At 43.6% G+C, this 16527-nt stretch overlaps 3 protein-coding genes and 1 long non-coding RNA gene across 10 annotated transcripts in view; all 4 read left to right on the top strand.

Annotated features, from left to right (window-relative positions):
• Nucleotides 1-1735, top strand: part of LOC309480260 (uncharacterized protein) — a 104817-nt gene extending 103082 nt beyond the window's left edge. Inside the window, exon 16 of the mRNA XM_082144671.1 lies at nt 1656-1735. The gene's annotated coding sequence lies outside the window, so the exon portion shown is untranslated. The remainder of the gene's footprint in view (nt 1-1655) is intronic.
• LOC309480902 (E3 ubiquitin-protein ligase TRIM39-like) overlaps nt 1-1735 on the top strand; it is a 76364-nt gene extending 74629 nt beyond the window's left edge. For all 6 annotated transcript variants that reach the window (XM_082145614.1, XM_082145616.1, XM_082145613.1 and 3 more), the window contains 2 exons: nt 937-963; nt 1083-1735. In XM_082145614.1, coding sequence (XP_082001740.1) covers nt 937-963; nt 1083-1636 — 581 coding nt within the window. In that variant the 3' untranslated portion in view covers nt 1637-1735. The remainder of the gene's footprint in view (nt 1-936; nt 964-1082) is intronic.
• Nucleotides 1736-5295: 3560 nt separating this feature from the next.
• LOC309480261 (uncharacterized protein) lies at nt 5296-6447 on the top strand (the record flags this gene model as incomplete). Its single annotated transcript, XM_082144672.1, has 3 exons — nt 5296-5308; nt 5423-5632; nt 5894-6447. The coding sequence occupies 3 exons, from the start codon at nt 5296-5298 to the stop codon at nt 6445-6447; spliced, it is 777 nt and encodes a 258-aa protein (XP_082000798.1).
• A 3019-nt stretch (nt 6448-9466) lies between these two features.
• Nucleotides 9467-16527, top strand: part of LOC309481012 — a 45427-nt gene continuing 38366 nt past the window's right edge. Inside the window, exons 1-3 of one of the 2 annotated variants that reach the window (XR_014199835.1) lie at nt 9467-9755; nt 9816-11546; nt 11577-11597. This is a non-coding gene — a long non-coding RNA (uncharacterized lncRNA). Of the gene's footprint in view, nt 11547-11576; nt 11598-16527 lie in introns of both variants that reach the window. The other variant, XR_014199834.1, reaches the window with a different exon arrangement.

Here is a 16527-nt window from a genome sequence, read left to right on the forward strand (position 1 = left end):
GGCACACAGCTGGCCGACGGGTCTACGCAAGTAAGCGTTTCCCCCGGTGAGCCTAATTCCACAGTTACTGTGCCGAGTCAGGGAGGAAGAGGAGCAGGTCTGGCTAGTTGCCCCTTATTGGCCCAACAGGACCTGATTCTCCGAACTCATACTCCTCTCTTCAGCCCCTCCCTGGCCCATCCCCCTGAGGGAGGACCTTCTCTCTCAGGGGCAGGGCATCATTTGGCACCCATGTCCAGACCTGTGGAGACTCCAGGTCTGGTCCCTGGACGGGAAGTGGAGGTTCTGAGGGGTCTACCACAAGCTGTCGTAGACACTATCACCTCTGCTAGAGCCCCCTCCACGAGACTGGCTTATGCATCGAGGTGGAACCTGTTCGTCGATTGGTGTTCTTCTCACGGAGAAAACCCCTGAGTTTGTTCGGTCGGATCGGTGCTTTCTTTCTTGCAAGAGGGGTTGGAGCGAGGGCTGTCTCCCTCCACCCTCAAAGTGTATGTTGCCTCTATTGCCGCACATCACGATGCAGTTGGTGAGAAATCCCTGGGGAAGCACGATCTGGTCGTCAGGTTCCTTAAGGGAGCAAGGAGGTTGAAACCTCCTCGCATCTCTTCCATACCCTCTTGGGACCTATCTCTGGTGTTAACAGCACTTCAGAGACCTCCCTTTTCACTCATGGTTCCCCCGTTAGCCGGAACTATTCTTGTCCATATGTTGTCCTGCCCGTATTCACCCAGCGCATGTGTGTATTCTCACAATAATGTTTCCCTTCACTCAAAAACACATAAAATAACACTTCATTTCAATATTTACTCTCCATTCCCAGCCATGTGCAAAGCATGCTGGGAACTAACAACGGTGTCTCTAAATAAAACTCACTGTTAAACTCAAACTATTGCTATAAATAATTCATCATTATATTGTCATCTGTGTCCACAGGGTTGAAGTTTGTGCAGAAGTTTGCAGGTACAGTGTGACTGACACCATTTTCTTCAATACACTACATTGTTTATAATCTGTATTATATACTGTACACATGAAAATGTTTGTTCTGAAGTTGATTGATAATGTCTGATCTCTCTCAGTGGATGTGACTCTGGATCCTGAAACAGCAGATCCATATCTCATCCTGTCTGATGATGGAAAACAAGTCAGTGAAGGAGACATTGAGCAGGACGTCCCAGAAAACCCAAAGAGATTTGATGAGTTTTTGTGTGTTCTGGCAAAGCAGGGATTCAGTTCAGGGAGATTTTACTATGAGGTGCAGGTGAAGGGAAAGACTGAGTGGGATTTAGGAGTGGCCAGAGAATCCATTAACAGGAAGAAGAAGACGATCACTCTGAGTCCTGAGGATGGAGTCTGGACTGTGGTTCTGAGGAACGAGAATCAATATAAAGCTTGTGAAAGTCCATCTGTCTCTTTATCTCTGAGAGTGAAACCTGAGAAGGTTGGCGTGTTTGTGGATTATGAGGAGGGTCTGGTCTCTTTTTATGACGTGGAGTCCAGATCTCATATCTACTCTTTCACTGGTCAGACTTTCACTGACAAACTCTATCCATATTTCAGCCCAGGGTTTAATGATGAAGGTAAAAACTCAAACCCACTGATAATCACTCCTGTCTCACCTTTAATGGATTAGAATATTTAAAAGAAAACCAAAAAGAGATTTTGCACTAAACCACAATCAAGTAGATTTTACCATAACACTTTATAATAATACAGTAACTAAGCACTTGGGGGGAAAAAAAGCTAGTAATAGATTAATCAATAAATAGAATACACACAAAAAAATAGTATAATACATAAGCAACATGAATAATCAACCATGCATATAAAATAGGCTACACATGAAAAGACATCTCAACAAATTTAATGGAAACATATGTTCCATGTAATAAATCAATGTAAAAAAATAAAAATAAAATGACATTAACATTTTGACTACCCTAATTAAAAATGTGCATCTTCACTGAACTTGTTAAGTTTTGTTAAGCTTGTTAAGTCTGACGTCACTGTTTCCAAATAACTATAACTATGTGTCCTTGCTGAATCGCCATTGTTTTGCGCAGTTGGCGCAACACAGCCAATCAGCATGCTTCAGCCAGCTATGATGTGCTCGCTGTGCAGCTGCACGGCGTTTTAAAATAAAGGCTTCAATATTCTCGAGAAAAGGAGTTTTCCCATAGCGTTTGCAACGCAAAAAGATTGAACCGTTCTCGAAAGGGAACCTTTATATTGCTGCACTCATACAGTAAGTGCTACTGTATAACATACTATTGTTAACATGTCTACAAACTAGTATGTTAGCAAACTAGCTTGTTAGTGTTCCGACGACCCGCCCGCGGGCCATTGGGTGTTTAAGAGGTTTAACTTCTTGAGAGACAAAACTCAAAAAAACTAAACAAATTAAACATGTTACATATCTTTGGAGAGCTGAGATTCTTGTGATTCAAACGATGTAAACCATTTTAGGATACAATCCACACAGCGGGTACAATCGGTGTCTTTGTCAGACCACCTGCAACAAAATAAACAACAACAAAACGGAAGAAACTCACCTATGAAGCCTCCTGTTAGTCCACTGATCCATTACATTCCAACAACAATGGTTTAGTTACACTGTAAAGGCTCCATACAATCCAATTCAGCTAAGTATTTAGTCCATAACACATTTATATATCAATAAACATCCACATAATAAACTTTGTTGTATTATTTTAATTTAATACTGTGAAGCTGCTTTGATACAATCTGTATTGTGAAAAGCACTATACAAATAAACTTGACTTGACTTGACTTGACATAATGTAGTAGTAGCATTTCAAGTTAGCCGACAGAGCTGTCACAACTTCGATGCATTCTGTGGTAAAACTACACCTCACATGTAAATATTACAGATATTTTGACGTCAAAATGGCCGCTGACCCCTGAACGTTTGAGTGACTGCTGATATGAACGAATCGGGGAGTGAAAGAGGGGTTTCCAGGTAGTTTTAGCCAGCCAGCGCGCAGTATGGGGGATGGTCCCTCCTTCACTTTGAGGGACAGTTGGCTGCTCCAGTTGGATCAGAGTTCGCAAATGACTGGCTTATCTGATAGCCAATGATCTCCTGAAAACATTGATATGCAGTTTTAGTGGGAGGAATCAAGACAACAGAAGACGGTTCGCAAAGTTTCATGGTGACCAGCGTGTCCGTGCGCATTACTGCGTAAACGCGGCATATAGTGTAGCAAATGGCATAGTGACTCTTGGAGATATGCTTTTTGGATGGGGAGACATCACTCTCGACAAGTAAGTGTTTTATTATATTATATAACATATTTTACTTGTATACTGAGTATACTGATGCGTTTGTGTTTTGAGATGCTCATGCTAACTTCTGTTGAGTGTTTGCTCTTCCACGAGCATATGTGTGTTTGGTGTTATGAGCGCTCTTGAGCTGTTATGAGGTGTAAATGTTTGTGTCCCTATGTGTCTTTATCCACGGGTTTATATGTTTATGTGTGTCCGTCCGTCCACGTGTGTGTGTGTGTGTGTGTGTGTGTGTGTGTGTTTGTGAATATGCCTGGTTGTTCGAGTGCGTGCATTTCTGTATAAAATAGTTGAATATATAAAAGATGTAAATTATTTCTTTCTTTGCTTTTTTTATATCACAGACAATCATCTGACATTGAACTGGACGAAGACTGGGAGTTAGTCAGCAGAAAGCCATATGATGGACATCAAGAGAGGAGCTCCATCCTTCACCTTCCTAGAGAGGTTCAATAACCAAAGAAAAACCTAATCATAAATTTGTAAATAATTTGATATATATATATATATATGTGTGTATAAAAGACTAATATGAAAAAAAAGCCATTTCTTTTTTTGAAGTTTTTTACTTCTTTTTTCAAGCAAATAATTTAAAAACAGGTGCTACAGCGTTGGCTGTTGTCTACTGGCTATTTAAATCTAGCGGGTTTAGTGTCTCGTGTCGCAAATACAATGACGTTGGTAGTGACGATTCTGTCTGACCAATCAGTGATCTGCAGTGTTTTCACGTCACATTTTAGTATCGGTACGGTACGCTTGGAACCTCAACAGAGGTGGTACCATTTAAAGCGAGCCGAAGCGAGCCGTACCGTACCATGCAGTGGAAATGCGCCATAAGTGAGCCGTACCGAACCAAGCCGTACCATACCATGCAGTGGAAAAGCGCCAAAGCGTGCCGTACCAAACCGAGCCGTACCGTACCATGCAGTACATGCAGTTTTTTTGGGAAGCACCTAGACATAAACTTAGATAAATGTCACCGGGTGAAAACCTGGCAAATCCAAAAAAATTCCTCATTGGTCCTAAATCTGGCTCTGTTGAGTGTTGGCCATAACGAGCGCCAGCTGAAGTAAATCAGCTGCGCTTCATTGAAGCACGTGCTCAGGAAAAGGAGCATAAAAAGGGAGTGTTTGAGCAGTGTGAGAGATGGATACAATTTCAATAAAAGTATTGTTAGGAAATGGGACAAGACAATCAAGAATTCATGAATTACTAATTAAATATCTAAATAAAACAGGAATAATAAATAGAATTTATTTTTTATTTATTTATTTTATTTTATTTTTTATTTATTTTTTTATTTCATTTCATTTCTTCCAAAGCCAAGTACACTCCACACTCCAGATCAGTAGGTGGCGGAAATGCACCATTTATGTTGGTCTACCAATCCGCCATTAAACACCAGAAGAAGAAGAAGAAGAAGTGTGAGAGATGGGCAGGCAGCAGTGTGTGTTCTGACAGCGGCGGGGAAATAAGAAGGCTGAAGGTTTAATGCCAGATCGGGGTTCTACTGTGAGATTCCCCGAGGCATGCTCATTTAGTGAGTTTTTCCGAGGAAAACACGAACAGCAACGCAATGAAGTAAGTGAGAAGATTATACAGAAGAAAAAAAGGGAGTGACTGGCAGAAGTGAAAGAGGAAACCACTGCAGGATATTGAGTGACTCACCGGGGAAAAGTTAAGTGCACCTTTCTGTTGATTACCTGTTGAGAAAATCACATTTGAAGATCGACCATTCACCAGTGTGCAACTAACCTTTGTTGCGGGCAGTGTGTGTGATCTTGTTGACAGAACGAAGCGGAGTAACTGGAACAGCTGGGAGGATCGCTGATGTGTTCATGCTGATCTTCTGAAATCATTATTTCTCGAGTCATCCACCCTACAGAGAGAGGAGAAACGAGTCGATTAATCACTGTGGAGATGAAGTGAGTTTGCAGTGTCTGAAAGAGTGAAGTGCACACGTGTGAAGATTTACAAGAGTGATTTATGCACAAGTGTGGTGAGATCAAACGACTGCGTTCTTCTGAAACTTTGAGGGATGAATATTGACTTATGACTGTGAAGATTCCTTCAAATTGATCTGTCTAAAGCTGTGTCCAGGTTCCCACTTGAGTGTACGGTGTGGAGGGAAAGAGCTCAACGTACCCCGAGTACCACACTTCACGAGCACTCTCTCTCACGTCCACGAAAGCCCAGTCTCACGAACTCTCCCAACGACGCCGCTCTGTTACGCACGGAACGAGAGCAAAGGCGGGTAAATTACCACAGTCCTGTCTCACTTGTTATTGCCTGATCTACCGTCACTGTCTGTCCCTCAGAAGAGGTGAGGAAGCTGCTGTCATTCGATCGACTGTTCCATGAACACGTCCACAAGCCGGGTCGCACCGTCACTGTCTGTCCCTCAGAAGAGGTGAGGAAGCTGCTGTCATTCGATCGGCTGTTCTATGAACACGTCCACAAGCCGGGTCGCACCGTCACTGTCTGTCCCTCAGAAGAGAGGTGAGGAAGCTGCTGTTATTCGATCGGCTGTTCTATGAACACGTCCACAAGCCGAGTCTGAGCACCGTCACTGTCTGTCCCTCAGAAGAGGTGAGGAAGCTGCTGTCATTCGATCGGCTGTTCTATGAACACGTCCACAAGCCGAGTCTGAGCACCGTCACTGTCTGTCCCTCAGAAGAGGTGAGGAAGCTGCTGTCATTCGATCGGCTGTTCTATGAACACGTCCACAAGCCGAGTCTGAGCACCGTCACTGTCTGTCCCTCAGAAGAGGTGAGGAAGCTGCTGTCATTCGATCGGCTGTTCTATGAACACGTCCACAAGCCGAGTCTGAGCACCGTCACTGTCTGTCCCTCAGAAGAGGTGAGGAAGCTGCTGTCATTCGATCGGCTGTTCTATGAACACGTCCACAAGCCGAGTCTGAGCACCGTCACTGTCTGTCCCTCAGAAGAGGTGAGGAAGCTGCTGTCATTCGATCGGCTGTTCTATGAACACGTCCACAAGCCGAGTCTGAGCACCGTCACTGTCTGTCCCTCAGAAGAGGTGAGGAAGCTGCTGTCATTCGATCGGCTGTTCCATGAACACGTCCGTAAGCCGAGTCTAAGCACCGTTACTGTCTGTCCCTCAGAAGAGAAGAGGTGAGGAAGCTGCTGTCATTCGATCGGCTGTTCTATGAACACGTCCACAAGCCGAGTCTGAGCACCGTCACTGTCTGTCCCTCAGAAGAGGTGGGGAAGCTGCTGTTCATTCGATCGGCTGTCCTAAGAACAACTCCACGAGCCGAATACTTACCTGTTCTGTCCGTGGGGAAATCTGAAGGCGAGCAGAAGCCTCTGTCCATCCTACAAGCACATTCTGACGAGTTGAAGGAACGAGAAGAAATTACTGTCTGTCCTGCAAGCACCTTTCTGACGAGTCGAAAAGACGAGAAGAAGCCATTGTCCCACCCACGAGTCAGAGAAGAGGAATATCCCTCCCCCAGCTCCTCTTCCCAAACCGGGGTCCAGCCACGAACATTCTCAGCACTGTTTTTATTCTTTTAAATTAATAAAAACTTACCTTTAGAAGTCATTCTGTTGTCCGCCTCTTGGTGTCCTCTGGTGTCTGCGTGAATACTGATATGAATACTGAAGTGTGAACACTGATATTTTTATTGCATTTAAAATAGGGCAAATTTATAGGCTACTCCTAGGCTTACATTTTTAAATTACAAAGGGCCTACAAAGGGTTTTTGTTATTGTATTTTCAATATTATAGGCTATTATTTGTGCATAAACATATCTGGTTATAGTAAACATACCGTTTGTTTGAAAACAACATTTTGTAATCCTTGCTGCAAGCTTACAAGAGCGAAAATATCATTAAATGGGAAGGGGGGCCCTCAAATATTTTCTTGGGAAAAAGGGGGTGTCAGACAAAAAAAGGTTGGGAACCACTGATCTAAGGTATTGTTATCAACTTTTAAATTGGGCTTGGTAAGGCTTCATGCTGTGATCCCACTGTGTTTTCCAGCTAATACCTCCCAGCTATATTTATCTGCAGGCATCTGTTTACAAAAGAAAATGTTGGCGGAAATATCCACATAATATATTTTTTTGTGTGTGTTCAAAGTACTCAATACCAGTAAGACTTACAGTGATTCTGACAGTTTAGGAACAAACCTCAAAGTGTCCCCTTTCGAAAGAGACCAAAACCATGCATATACTTTTCACGTTTTGGGTTTGTTCTTGTCATGTTTCTGTGTCATGTCTTGTTTCCATGTCTGTCATGTGATTCCCTGTTTGTCATGTGATCCTGCCATGTCTTGTCATTGGTTAATTGTCTGATCATTGTTCACAGGTGTCCCTTGTTTTGTCATTAGTCTGTGTATTTAAGCCCTCATGTTTGCCATGTGTCTTTGTCAAGTATTGTTTCATGTAATTCTGCTGTAGTACAAGTTTCATGTTCATGGCACGGTTTTTGTTTTCATGCCACGTCATGTTTTTGTTTCATGTTTTATTTTAGTTACAACAAACTGCACATGGGTTCTCATCTATCAACTTGCCTCGAGTGGATCCTTATTACAGAATACTTGACCCCCTACAATGAACCCAGCGGTTGCCCTCTTAAACCTACGCCAGGGGAATCTTCCCCTGGAAACGTATGTGGCAGAATTTTGTGAACTCTCGCACCAGTTGGATTTCAATGACGTGGCCCTCAAGGACATATTTAGGGTGAATTTGAATGAGCCCATTCGCTCCCAGCTTCCTGGGGGAAAAATCCACTGGTCCTTGGCCCAATATATTGACTATGCCCTATTATTGAGTGGTTCCTCATTTACTGTGGGTTTTGAGGAGAAGCCCCACAAACCCACAGTATCTGCCAAGCCTGAGCCACTTCACGTCATGCCTGCCAAGCCTGAGCCACTTCACGTCATGCCTGCCAAGCCTGAGCCACTTCACGTCATGTCTGCCAAGCCTGCCAAGCCTGAATCTCTTCATGTCATGTCTGCCAAGCCTGAAACTCTTCACGTCATGTCTGCCAAGCCTGAATCTCTTCACGTCATGTCTGCCAAGCCTGAATCTCTTCACGTCATGTCTGCCAAGCCTGAATCTCTTCACGTCATGTCTGCCAAGCCTGAATCTCTTCATGTCATGTCTGCCAAGCCTGAATCTCTTCACGTCACGCCTGCCAAGTCCGAGCCGGTGTCTCTGACAAGATGGCAGCCACCGAGCCTGTGTCTCCTGACAAGATGGCCGCCGCCGAGCCTGTGTCTCCTGACAAGATGGCCGCCACCGAGCCTGTGTCTCCTGACAAGATGGCCGCCACGCCTGAACCTGAGCCCTCAGTTATGGCTACACTAACAATTATGGCCACAGCCATATGGTGTGTGTGGTCGGTGCACACATTTGAAGTTCACGTCACGTCTGCCGGGCCAGAGCCTGTTCACGTCACGTCTGCCGGGCCAGAGCCTGTTCACGTCACGTCTGCCGGGCCAGAGCCTGTTCACGTCACGTCTGCCGAGCCAGAGCCTGTTCACGTCACGTCTGCCGAGCCAGAGCCTGTTCACGTCACGTCACGTCTGCCGAGCCAGAGCCTGTTCACGTCACGTCTGCCGAGCTAGATCCTGTTCACGTCACGACTGCTGAGACTTTTCACGTCATTTCTGTTCTGGAGTCGTTGTCTGTTCCAGCCCATAACCCCATAGCTGTCCCCAAGAAAATTTTGGGGGGGGGACAGTAGGGTCCTTGATAGGACCATGGAGGCCGCGCCGCCATGGTCACCTGAACTGTCTGGTCCACCTTGGCCACCTGAACTGTCTGGTCCACCTTGGCCACCTGAACTGTCTGGTCCACCTTGGCCACCTGAACTGTCTGGTCCACCTTGGCCACCTGAACTGTCTGGTCCACCTTGGCCACCTGAACTGTCTGGTCCACCTTGGCCACCTGAACTGTCTGGTCCACCTTGGCCACCTGAACTGTCTGGTCCACCTTGGCCACCTGAACTGTCTGGTCCACCTTGGCCTCCAGCACAGCCGGATCCGCCCTGGCCTCCAGCACAGCCGGATCCGCCCTGGCTTCCTGCACTGCCGGATCCGCCCTGGCTTCCTGCACTGCCGGATCCGCCCTGGCTTCCTGCACTGCCGGATCCGCCCTGGCTTCCTGCACTGCCGGATCCGCCCTGGCTTCCTGCACTGCCGGATCCGCCCTGGCTTCCTGCACTGCCGGATCCGCCCTGGCTTCCTGCACTGCCGGATCCGCCCTGGCTTCCTGCACTGCCGGATCCGCCCTGGCTTCCTGCACTGCCGGATCCGCCCACGCCTTGCCACGGCCCAGGTCCGCCCACGCCATGCCACGGCCCAGGTCCGCCCACGCCATGCCACGGCCCAGGTCCGCCCACGCCATGCCACGGCCCAGGTCCGCCCACGCCATGCCACGGCCCAGGTCCGCCCACGCCTTGCCACGGCCCAGGTCCGCCCATGCCTTGCCACGGCCCAGGTCCGCCCACGCCCACGCCTTGCCACGGCCCAGGTCCGCCCATGCCATGCCACGACCCAGGCCCGTCCACGCCATGCCACGTCCCATGTCCTGTCCCCCTGCACGGGCCTGGCCCACCATCCCTCCCCCATGACCTCCTCCACTCCACCACCCTCCTGATCTTATCTTGTGTTTTGGTTTTGTTGGGCGTCGGGAGACGCCCTTAGAGGGGGGGATTCTGTCACGTTTTGGGTTTGTTCTTGTCATGTTTCTGTGTCATGTCTTGTTTCCATGTCTGTCATGTGATTCCCTGTTTGTCATGTGATCCTGCCATGTCTTGTCATTGGTTAATTGTCTGATCATTGTTCACAGGTGTCCCTTGTTTTGTCATTAGTCTGTGTATTTAAGCCCTCATGTTTGCCATGTGTCTTTGTCAAGTATTGTTTCATGTAATTCTGCTGTAGTACAAGTTTCATGTTCATGCCACGGTTTTTGTTTTCATGCCACGTCATGTTTTTGTTTCATGTTTTATTTTAGTTACAACAAACTGCACATGGGTTCTCATCTATCAACTTGCCTCCAGTGGATCCTTATTACAATACTCCAAATGGTTCAAGAACAGCATCCAATTTATTTTGGGTATGCCTTTTTAGGCGTTTTAGGGCAAATTTTGCAGGAATTCGAATCAAATTGTCCACAATGAGATTGCATGAAAGTTTTAAGTTAAATGTATAAACTAGTGTACTCAAACATTTCAAGTTAAGAACAATTAAAATGTATAAGTACAAAAAATCTGCCAGTTCTGCTTACTTAAACTTTAAATTTCTTAACTTAAAAAATTTGAGACAACTGATTGCCTTACATTTTTTGAGTTTTGCCACTTTATTCGGGTTTACTGCTTTTGTTATCAAGGAGAGATACTTACTTCAGGGATTACAAAATAATATCTGGATGCCTTCATGTGGTAAAAGTTCTCCAGTATGTATGTGTATAGTGCTGCTATTTTAATTAAATCATGTTGCAAAACGGACCAACTGGAGTGAAATATTCAATAAAGACAGAGAACCGTAAACTGCTCGTCTGAATTTATTTATTATATATTTTGAAAAGACATGAGTGAAGAACAATGGAACTATACACCAGAAGCTTGAAAAATAGTACAAATAAATATGTGATGGTCAAGAGAGCTTCAGAAATCAGAATCAAGGCAGACCCAGTGAAAAAATTTGAAGGCTGATTTTAAAAAGATTACAAGTTAATAGAAGTTTCAGTGGCATTAATGACATTGATTAGTACATTGTTATGTATGAATTGTGCTTTCTGTGTTGATGCAGTGTTACTCGTGTCAAACGGTAATAAACCACAAGTTGGGAGTGTTGTTTTGTATTGTATTGTACAAGATATATTTTGCTGTGTTCAGTGACGAGCGTCAGTGCATTGAACAGTTAAAAAAAAAAAGAGTTTTATTATACCAAATGTTGCACCAGACATGAGGCCTATACAAATGCTTACTGATTTTAAATGGGTTTGTTTGGGAATGAAGGCTACATTTAATCCACAGCAAGCACATCTCAACATTATCCTACTTTAAATATAGAATAGGAAGAAAAACCTTCTTGATTCTTCTCTGCATATTACATGCCACTTTTACACGTGCCTTTTTATTTTCCATACTTTTGAATTACAACTGTATAAAGCAGTTTAAAATGACCCCAAGACGCAGGACCATTATTATAAAAAAAATTGAAAAAATGGCAGATGCCAACAGTTTCCAAGGTAGAATTGGTTAAAAAAAATATTTAAGGTGTGGCTTAGCAAATGTGTATTTGCATGCATGTATCTATAAAGGAATTTTGACGAGTCAGAATGTTAATTCCAGATATCTACATTGAAATTCTAGTCACAAAGCTAAATGGAGATATCTCCAAAGAAAGGTCTTCCTAGTCAAAAATCTGTTTGAGATATCCATAATTAAACTGCAGATATCTACAATTGTAATTTGACTAGTAATTAGAATGTACATTTCCTGAAGAAAATGTGAGTGGTGCTTGCAGTGGCAAAATTCAGCATTGGTTGCTAGAGTGTTTCTAGTGGGTTGCTAAGGGGTTCTGGGTGGTTGCTAGGTGGTTACTAGGGTAATCTGGGTGGTTGCTAGGCGGTTGCTAGGGTGTTCTGGGTGGTTGCTATGGTGTTGCTAGGGTATTCTGGGTGCTTGCTAGGGCATTGCTAGGGTGTTATGGGTGGTTGCTATGATGTTGCTAAGGTGTTCTGGGTGGTTGCTATGGTGTTTCTAGGTGGTTGCTAGGGCATTGCTAGGGTGTTCTGGGTGGTTGCTATGGTGTTGTTAGACAGTTGCTCGGGTATTCTGGGTGGTTGCTATGGTGTTGCTAGGCGGATGCTAGGGTATTCTGGGTAGTTGCTAGGGCATTGCTAGGCAGTTGCTAAGGTGTTCTGGGTGGTTGCTATGGTGTTAATAGGCGTTTGCTAGGGGATTTTGGGTGGTTGCTATGGAGTTTCTAGGTGGTTGCTAGGGTGTTCTGGGTGGTTGCTAAGGTATTCTGGGTGGTTGCTATGGTGTTACTAGGTGGTTGGTAGTTGTCACAGATGGTTACTATTGGAGTTCTTAGCATTTTCTTGGCATGATTTAGCACTTACCTAATCGCTATTAGCATGTGGCTATTCACAGCTAGCATGAGTAGCATATTGGAAGTCCTGTTTGCTAGCATGAGTCAATCGAGCTAACCCCCATCTCTATACGATGTTCTGATGCAGAGATATAGGTCTTGCAAAATGGTTGCTTGGGTACTCTGGTTGCTAGGAAGTGGCTGCCAATGATGAAACTGCAAAGGCATCTTGTCACTATGAATGATATAAACCAACTCCCATGCCTCTGTGACATTCAGAATGGAAGATATCCCTCTTTGGATTTTGGTTGCTAGGTTGCTCGACAGTGGTTGCTAGGGTGTGGCCAGGAAGTGCTTAGGTGATTCATGATTGGCTGTTTGCTGCCCTGAGTCAAAAGAGACCACCCTCCTGTTTCTATGACAATTCAGTCCGGAGATATCCCTTTTATCGCTTTCAATGGAAGTCTATGGAACTTGTTGCTAAGGTGCTCTAAATGGTTGCTAGGGCGTGGCTTGATAGCTTCACAATGATCCTGAGAGACTGATTGGTTGTCTGAGTAAAATGAGCCTGCCCCTTTGTCTCAATAGCTGTGTCCCAATGTGAAGGCTGCATCCTCCGAAGGCCGTGTTTGAAGGGCGATTGGCCGCATTTGAAGGCCGATTGCGTCACAGCGGCGCGACGAAGGACGTCCCAATTCAGTTCTGCATCCTCCGAAGGCCGTATTTGAAGGCCGGTTGCGTCATCGCGACGCGACGAAGGCTACCCTGATTCAAAAGTAAGGATACATAAATGGACACTTAGCAGCCTATCCTACTCTATTCTACCCCATAAGTCATTGCGCGCCGTTGACGACAGCATTTTTATTTTATTTTTAAAGGCGGCTGAGACTGGAGTTCGGTGGTGGACAGCAAATTCACATTTAAATGTAAGTATTATGTTTTCATTTACTTAAATAGCTAGCGAAACCGAGTTAAAGTTTATTATAAACTTCATCTTAACTCCTTCATCACCATTGCGTGGCTTCATTTGTCAGGTAGTTTGAGGCAAAACTTGTGCTAATATTAGTTTAACGACCTATTTGTAATATTTGCACTAGTCTATCTCACTTGTGTATTATAAGAAATATCACTCACCCTATAAAGCCCACAACAATAAGAAAAGCAGTTGATAAGGCAATGGGGTTTGACTTGTATGTGTTTTTGTAGTGCTGTCATGAAAGCTATGTGGTTTTAACCAAATTTGAGTATATAGAAATATGATTTCTTAAGTATTTTGTATGCATGTCTTGATGTGTCATATTTTGCAGTGTTAACAATGCACTTAAGATTGTGTAACCCTCTGTGTTAAGCTTTTTTAGAGCAATTCAGGAGAAAAAAAATAGTAGAAAGTAAGAAAGTTAATACACACGTCTTTGCTGAAATGTATTGTGCTGTTGTTGTTAACAAGCCATGGTTAATTTGCTCTGCCCTTAGGATTGCAAGTGTCCTGGGACAGGTGAGGGTGTGAGTGGGAAACCCACTGCTGAAACTTGGCCCTGGTTTGTCCTCAGGGCCGAGTTCAGCAGTGGGTGCCCACGGTGAGGAGGAGCCAGCACCAGCAGCACCAGCACGAAGGCAGAGGCGAGGAGAGCCTCTGATTCAAAAGAGGATGGACAAGCTGTTTTCTCTTCTTGAGAAAATGATTGAAAAATATATTAAAAAAATTCTACAAATTCTTGTTGAACTTTTTTCACTTTTATTTTTTAAAAGGAAAGAAAAAATCGGTACATTATTTTTATGCAACTTCAAATGTGTAAATAAAAGAGAATGAATTGTTCTGGACATTGTTTATTTTTTTGACAGTCATAATTTCTACATGAAACAAACTCTTGTATACCTTTTTTCAAATAAAATTGGTAAATGAAAATCATTTGCTCCATGGGCTACATTTAAAGTACTTTTTCCAACTATTAACAACATACGTTAAACATATCAAAATCAACAAACATTTACAGTACATAAAATAAGAATTTTTTTTTTACTTTTATTCAGCTGAGCAGGGAGACCCTGGAGCTGCTGAACTGGAATGGGCTGCCCCTGGTAAGTCCTCTCTGCTGGTGGGACATCATCTGGGACGCTCTCCAGAGTGTTTGAGTGCTTATTTCCACTATCCACTAAGTTGTCTACCAAAGGGTTTGCAGGGCTGACTCAATCGACGGCTGCCATGTCACTGAGGTTTTTTTTTTCTTTTTCAAAAAGAGTAATTTCTGAAAAAAGTACTTTTAATAAGTTTTTAGAATCAAGAGTAAAACTAGAGGTATGTATTCTGCAGGGGGGAAAACTCCTTGTCAGGGTTTTTATTATAGTTTTGTATTTATATGATGCTACTACTGCATTTTACTTCTGAATATTTTCAAGGTTGTTACATTATATACTTTTGTGTAGTTTAATGTAAAATCATATGTGAGGGAAAAAAGGTACTTCAGTAGGTTACTTCACATTTGTACGTGAATATTTAATGAAATATGCAGTTCCGAAAATTAAACTAACAAAATGTAGGTCTGTTGTCACTATATTAACAAATTGTTGCTAACTACAGCTGTGTCCCATATCAAAGGGCGCATCTGAAGCGCTTGGACCGGTCTAGCCTACAAGGACTGTTCTTGTCGCCAGGCAACCGTGACAGCTGCCGATGACGAGCGCGAGAAATACTGGACTTTTTTATATTCATTAGGTTTTATATTCAAACCGGGCTAAACCGAAAATACATGATCCGGCAGCGCCGGGGCTGAAACATCCTCACCATGTCCTCCAGTAAAATATAAAACATAAAAATGACAATAGCCAATTCTGGCTCCATAGCTGTTTACTCAATTAGGCTATATCAAATGAATTATCAGGATGGCAGCTGTCCTCTCGCACCGTTGAGGAGCGGTGATCAGAAACACCTGGTTGCGCAATTAGGAAATCCTAAGAAGGCTACATGGTGCGTCCTTCGGAGGACGCATAGGCTGCATCCTTGAAGTCTTCAGTCCTTCGAAGGATGCAGCCTTCACATTGGGACACAGCTTATGACACTGTGATCCAGAGTTATGTTCTATAAAAAATGCAATTTACCATAGTAGGAGAAACACGTGTTCATGGGCCGACCTTCGCCATAGTAAGTCAGTGGGAACCTTTGGGCGCCTCTTGCCCCCCAGGGGTAAAAATTTTACCCCATTGTGAAGTATGTTCTTGAGGTATGTTGCAAATTGCAACAGAAGCAAATTCAACTGATTTTGTATCCTCAATATGTCCTGAGTAAGAAAAAAAAAAAAAAAGCCCAGAAGAAACCCATTAGGGGAAAGTTTAGAAAAAGACCCAAATATACCCTATTCATACGCCTATTCATTCTTTTTCTCACGTGAATAGGGTAAAGAATTTAACCTTTAGATATCACCATGAAAATTACTAAGTTGATTACTTACATCAAGACAAACATTAAATGTATTACAAGTTTTTTTTAATTGTTTGTTAACATGGGCAAACGGTGCATAATCTAATTACGTATGTGCTAATTTGCATAAATACCAAAACAGATCTAAACATTGGCTATGGCCATTAGCCAGGTAAAAATGTCTTGTTGAATCTTGTTGACATTTAACAGTAAAAGACTTAAAGGTATAGCGGAGGATGTTTTACTTCCTGGTGGGTAGTCTAAACTATTGGTCCTCCTAATTGTCAATCATTCTGGTGAATCAATCAAACTTTTCAAAAAGTGGAGAGGGCGGGTCTTATCTAAAATTTGGAAAGATCCTCCGCTATACCTTTAATGTTAAGGTCTGAATGGAACCCATTTAGGCTACCCATGAGCATTAATACATAGGGGGCAGGAAGAATTACTTTAAACCAGCCTTTATTAATTATTATTGCAGAGATTATTTCACCAATAATAGTCGTACCACAGCTCAACACACATCCAGATGTTCCCAATAAATTGTAGTTGATCACCAGGTATATTTTATTAATGTAGGTTGAATAATCCATGTAGGAGAAACAAAAGGAAATCTTTCTTACCCGAGTGAAAGCTTAGTGACAGTTGATTGACAGTGGAGTGGACCTTGAATGAATGACTGAATCTCTGCCCCTTATGGTGACATTTGTTTGCCTCTATAGTCTTTTAC

The sequence above is a fragment of the Leuciscus leuciscus genome, assembly GCF_965113295.1.
Source record: "Leuciscus leuciscus genome assembly, chromosome: 18".
NCBI lineage: Eukaryota > Metazoa > Chordata > Actinopteri > Cypriniformes > Leuciscidae > Leuciscus > Leuciscus leuciscus.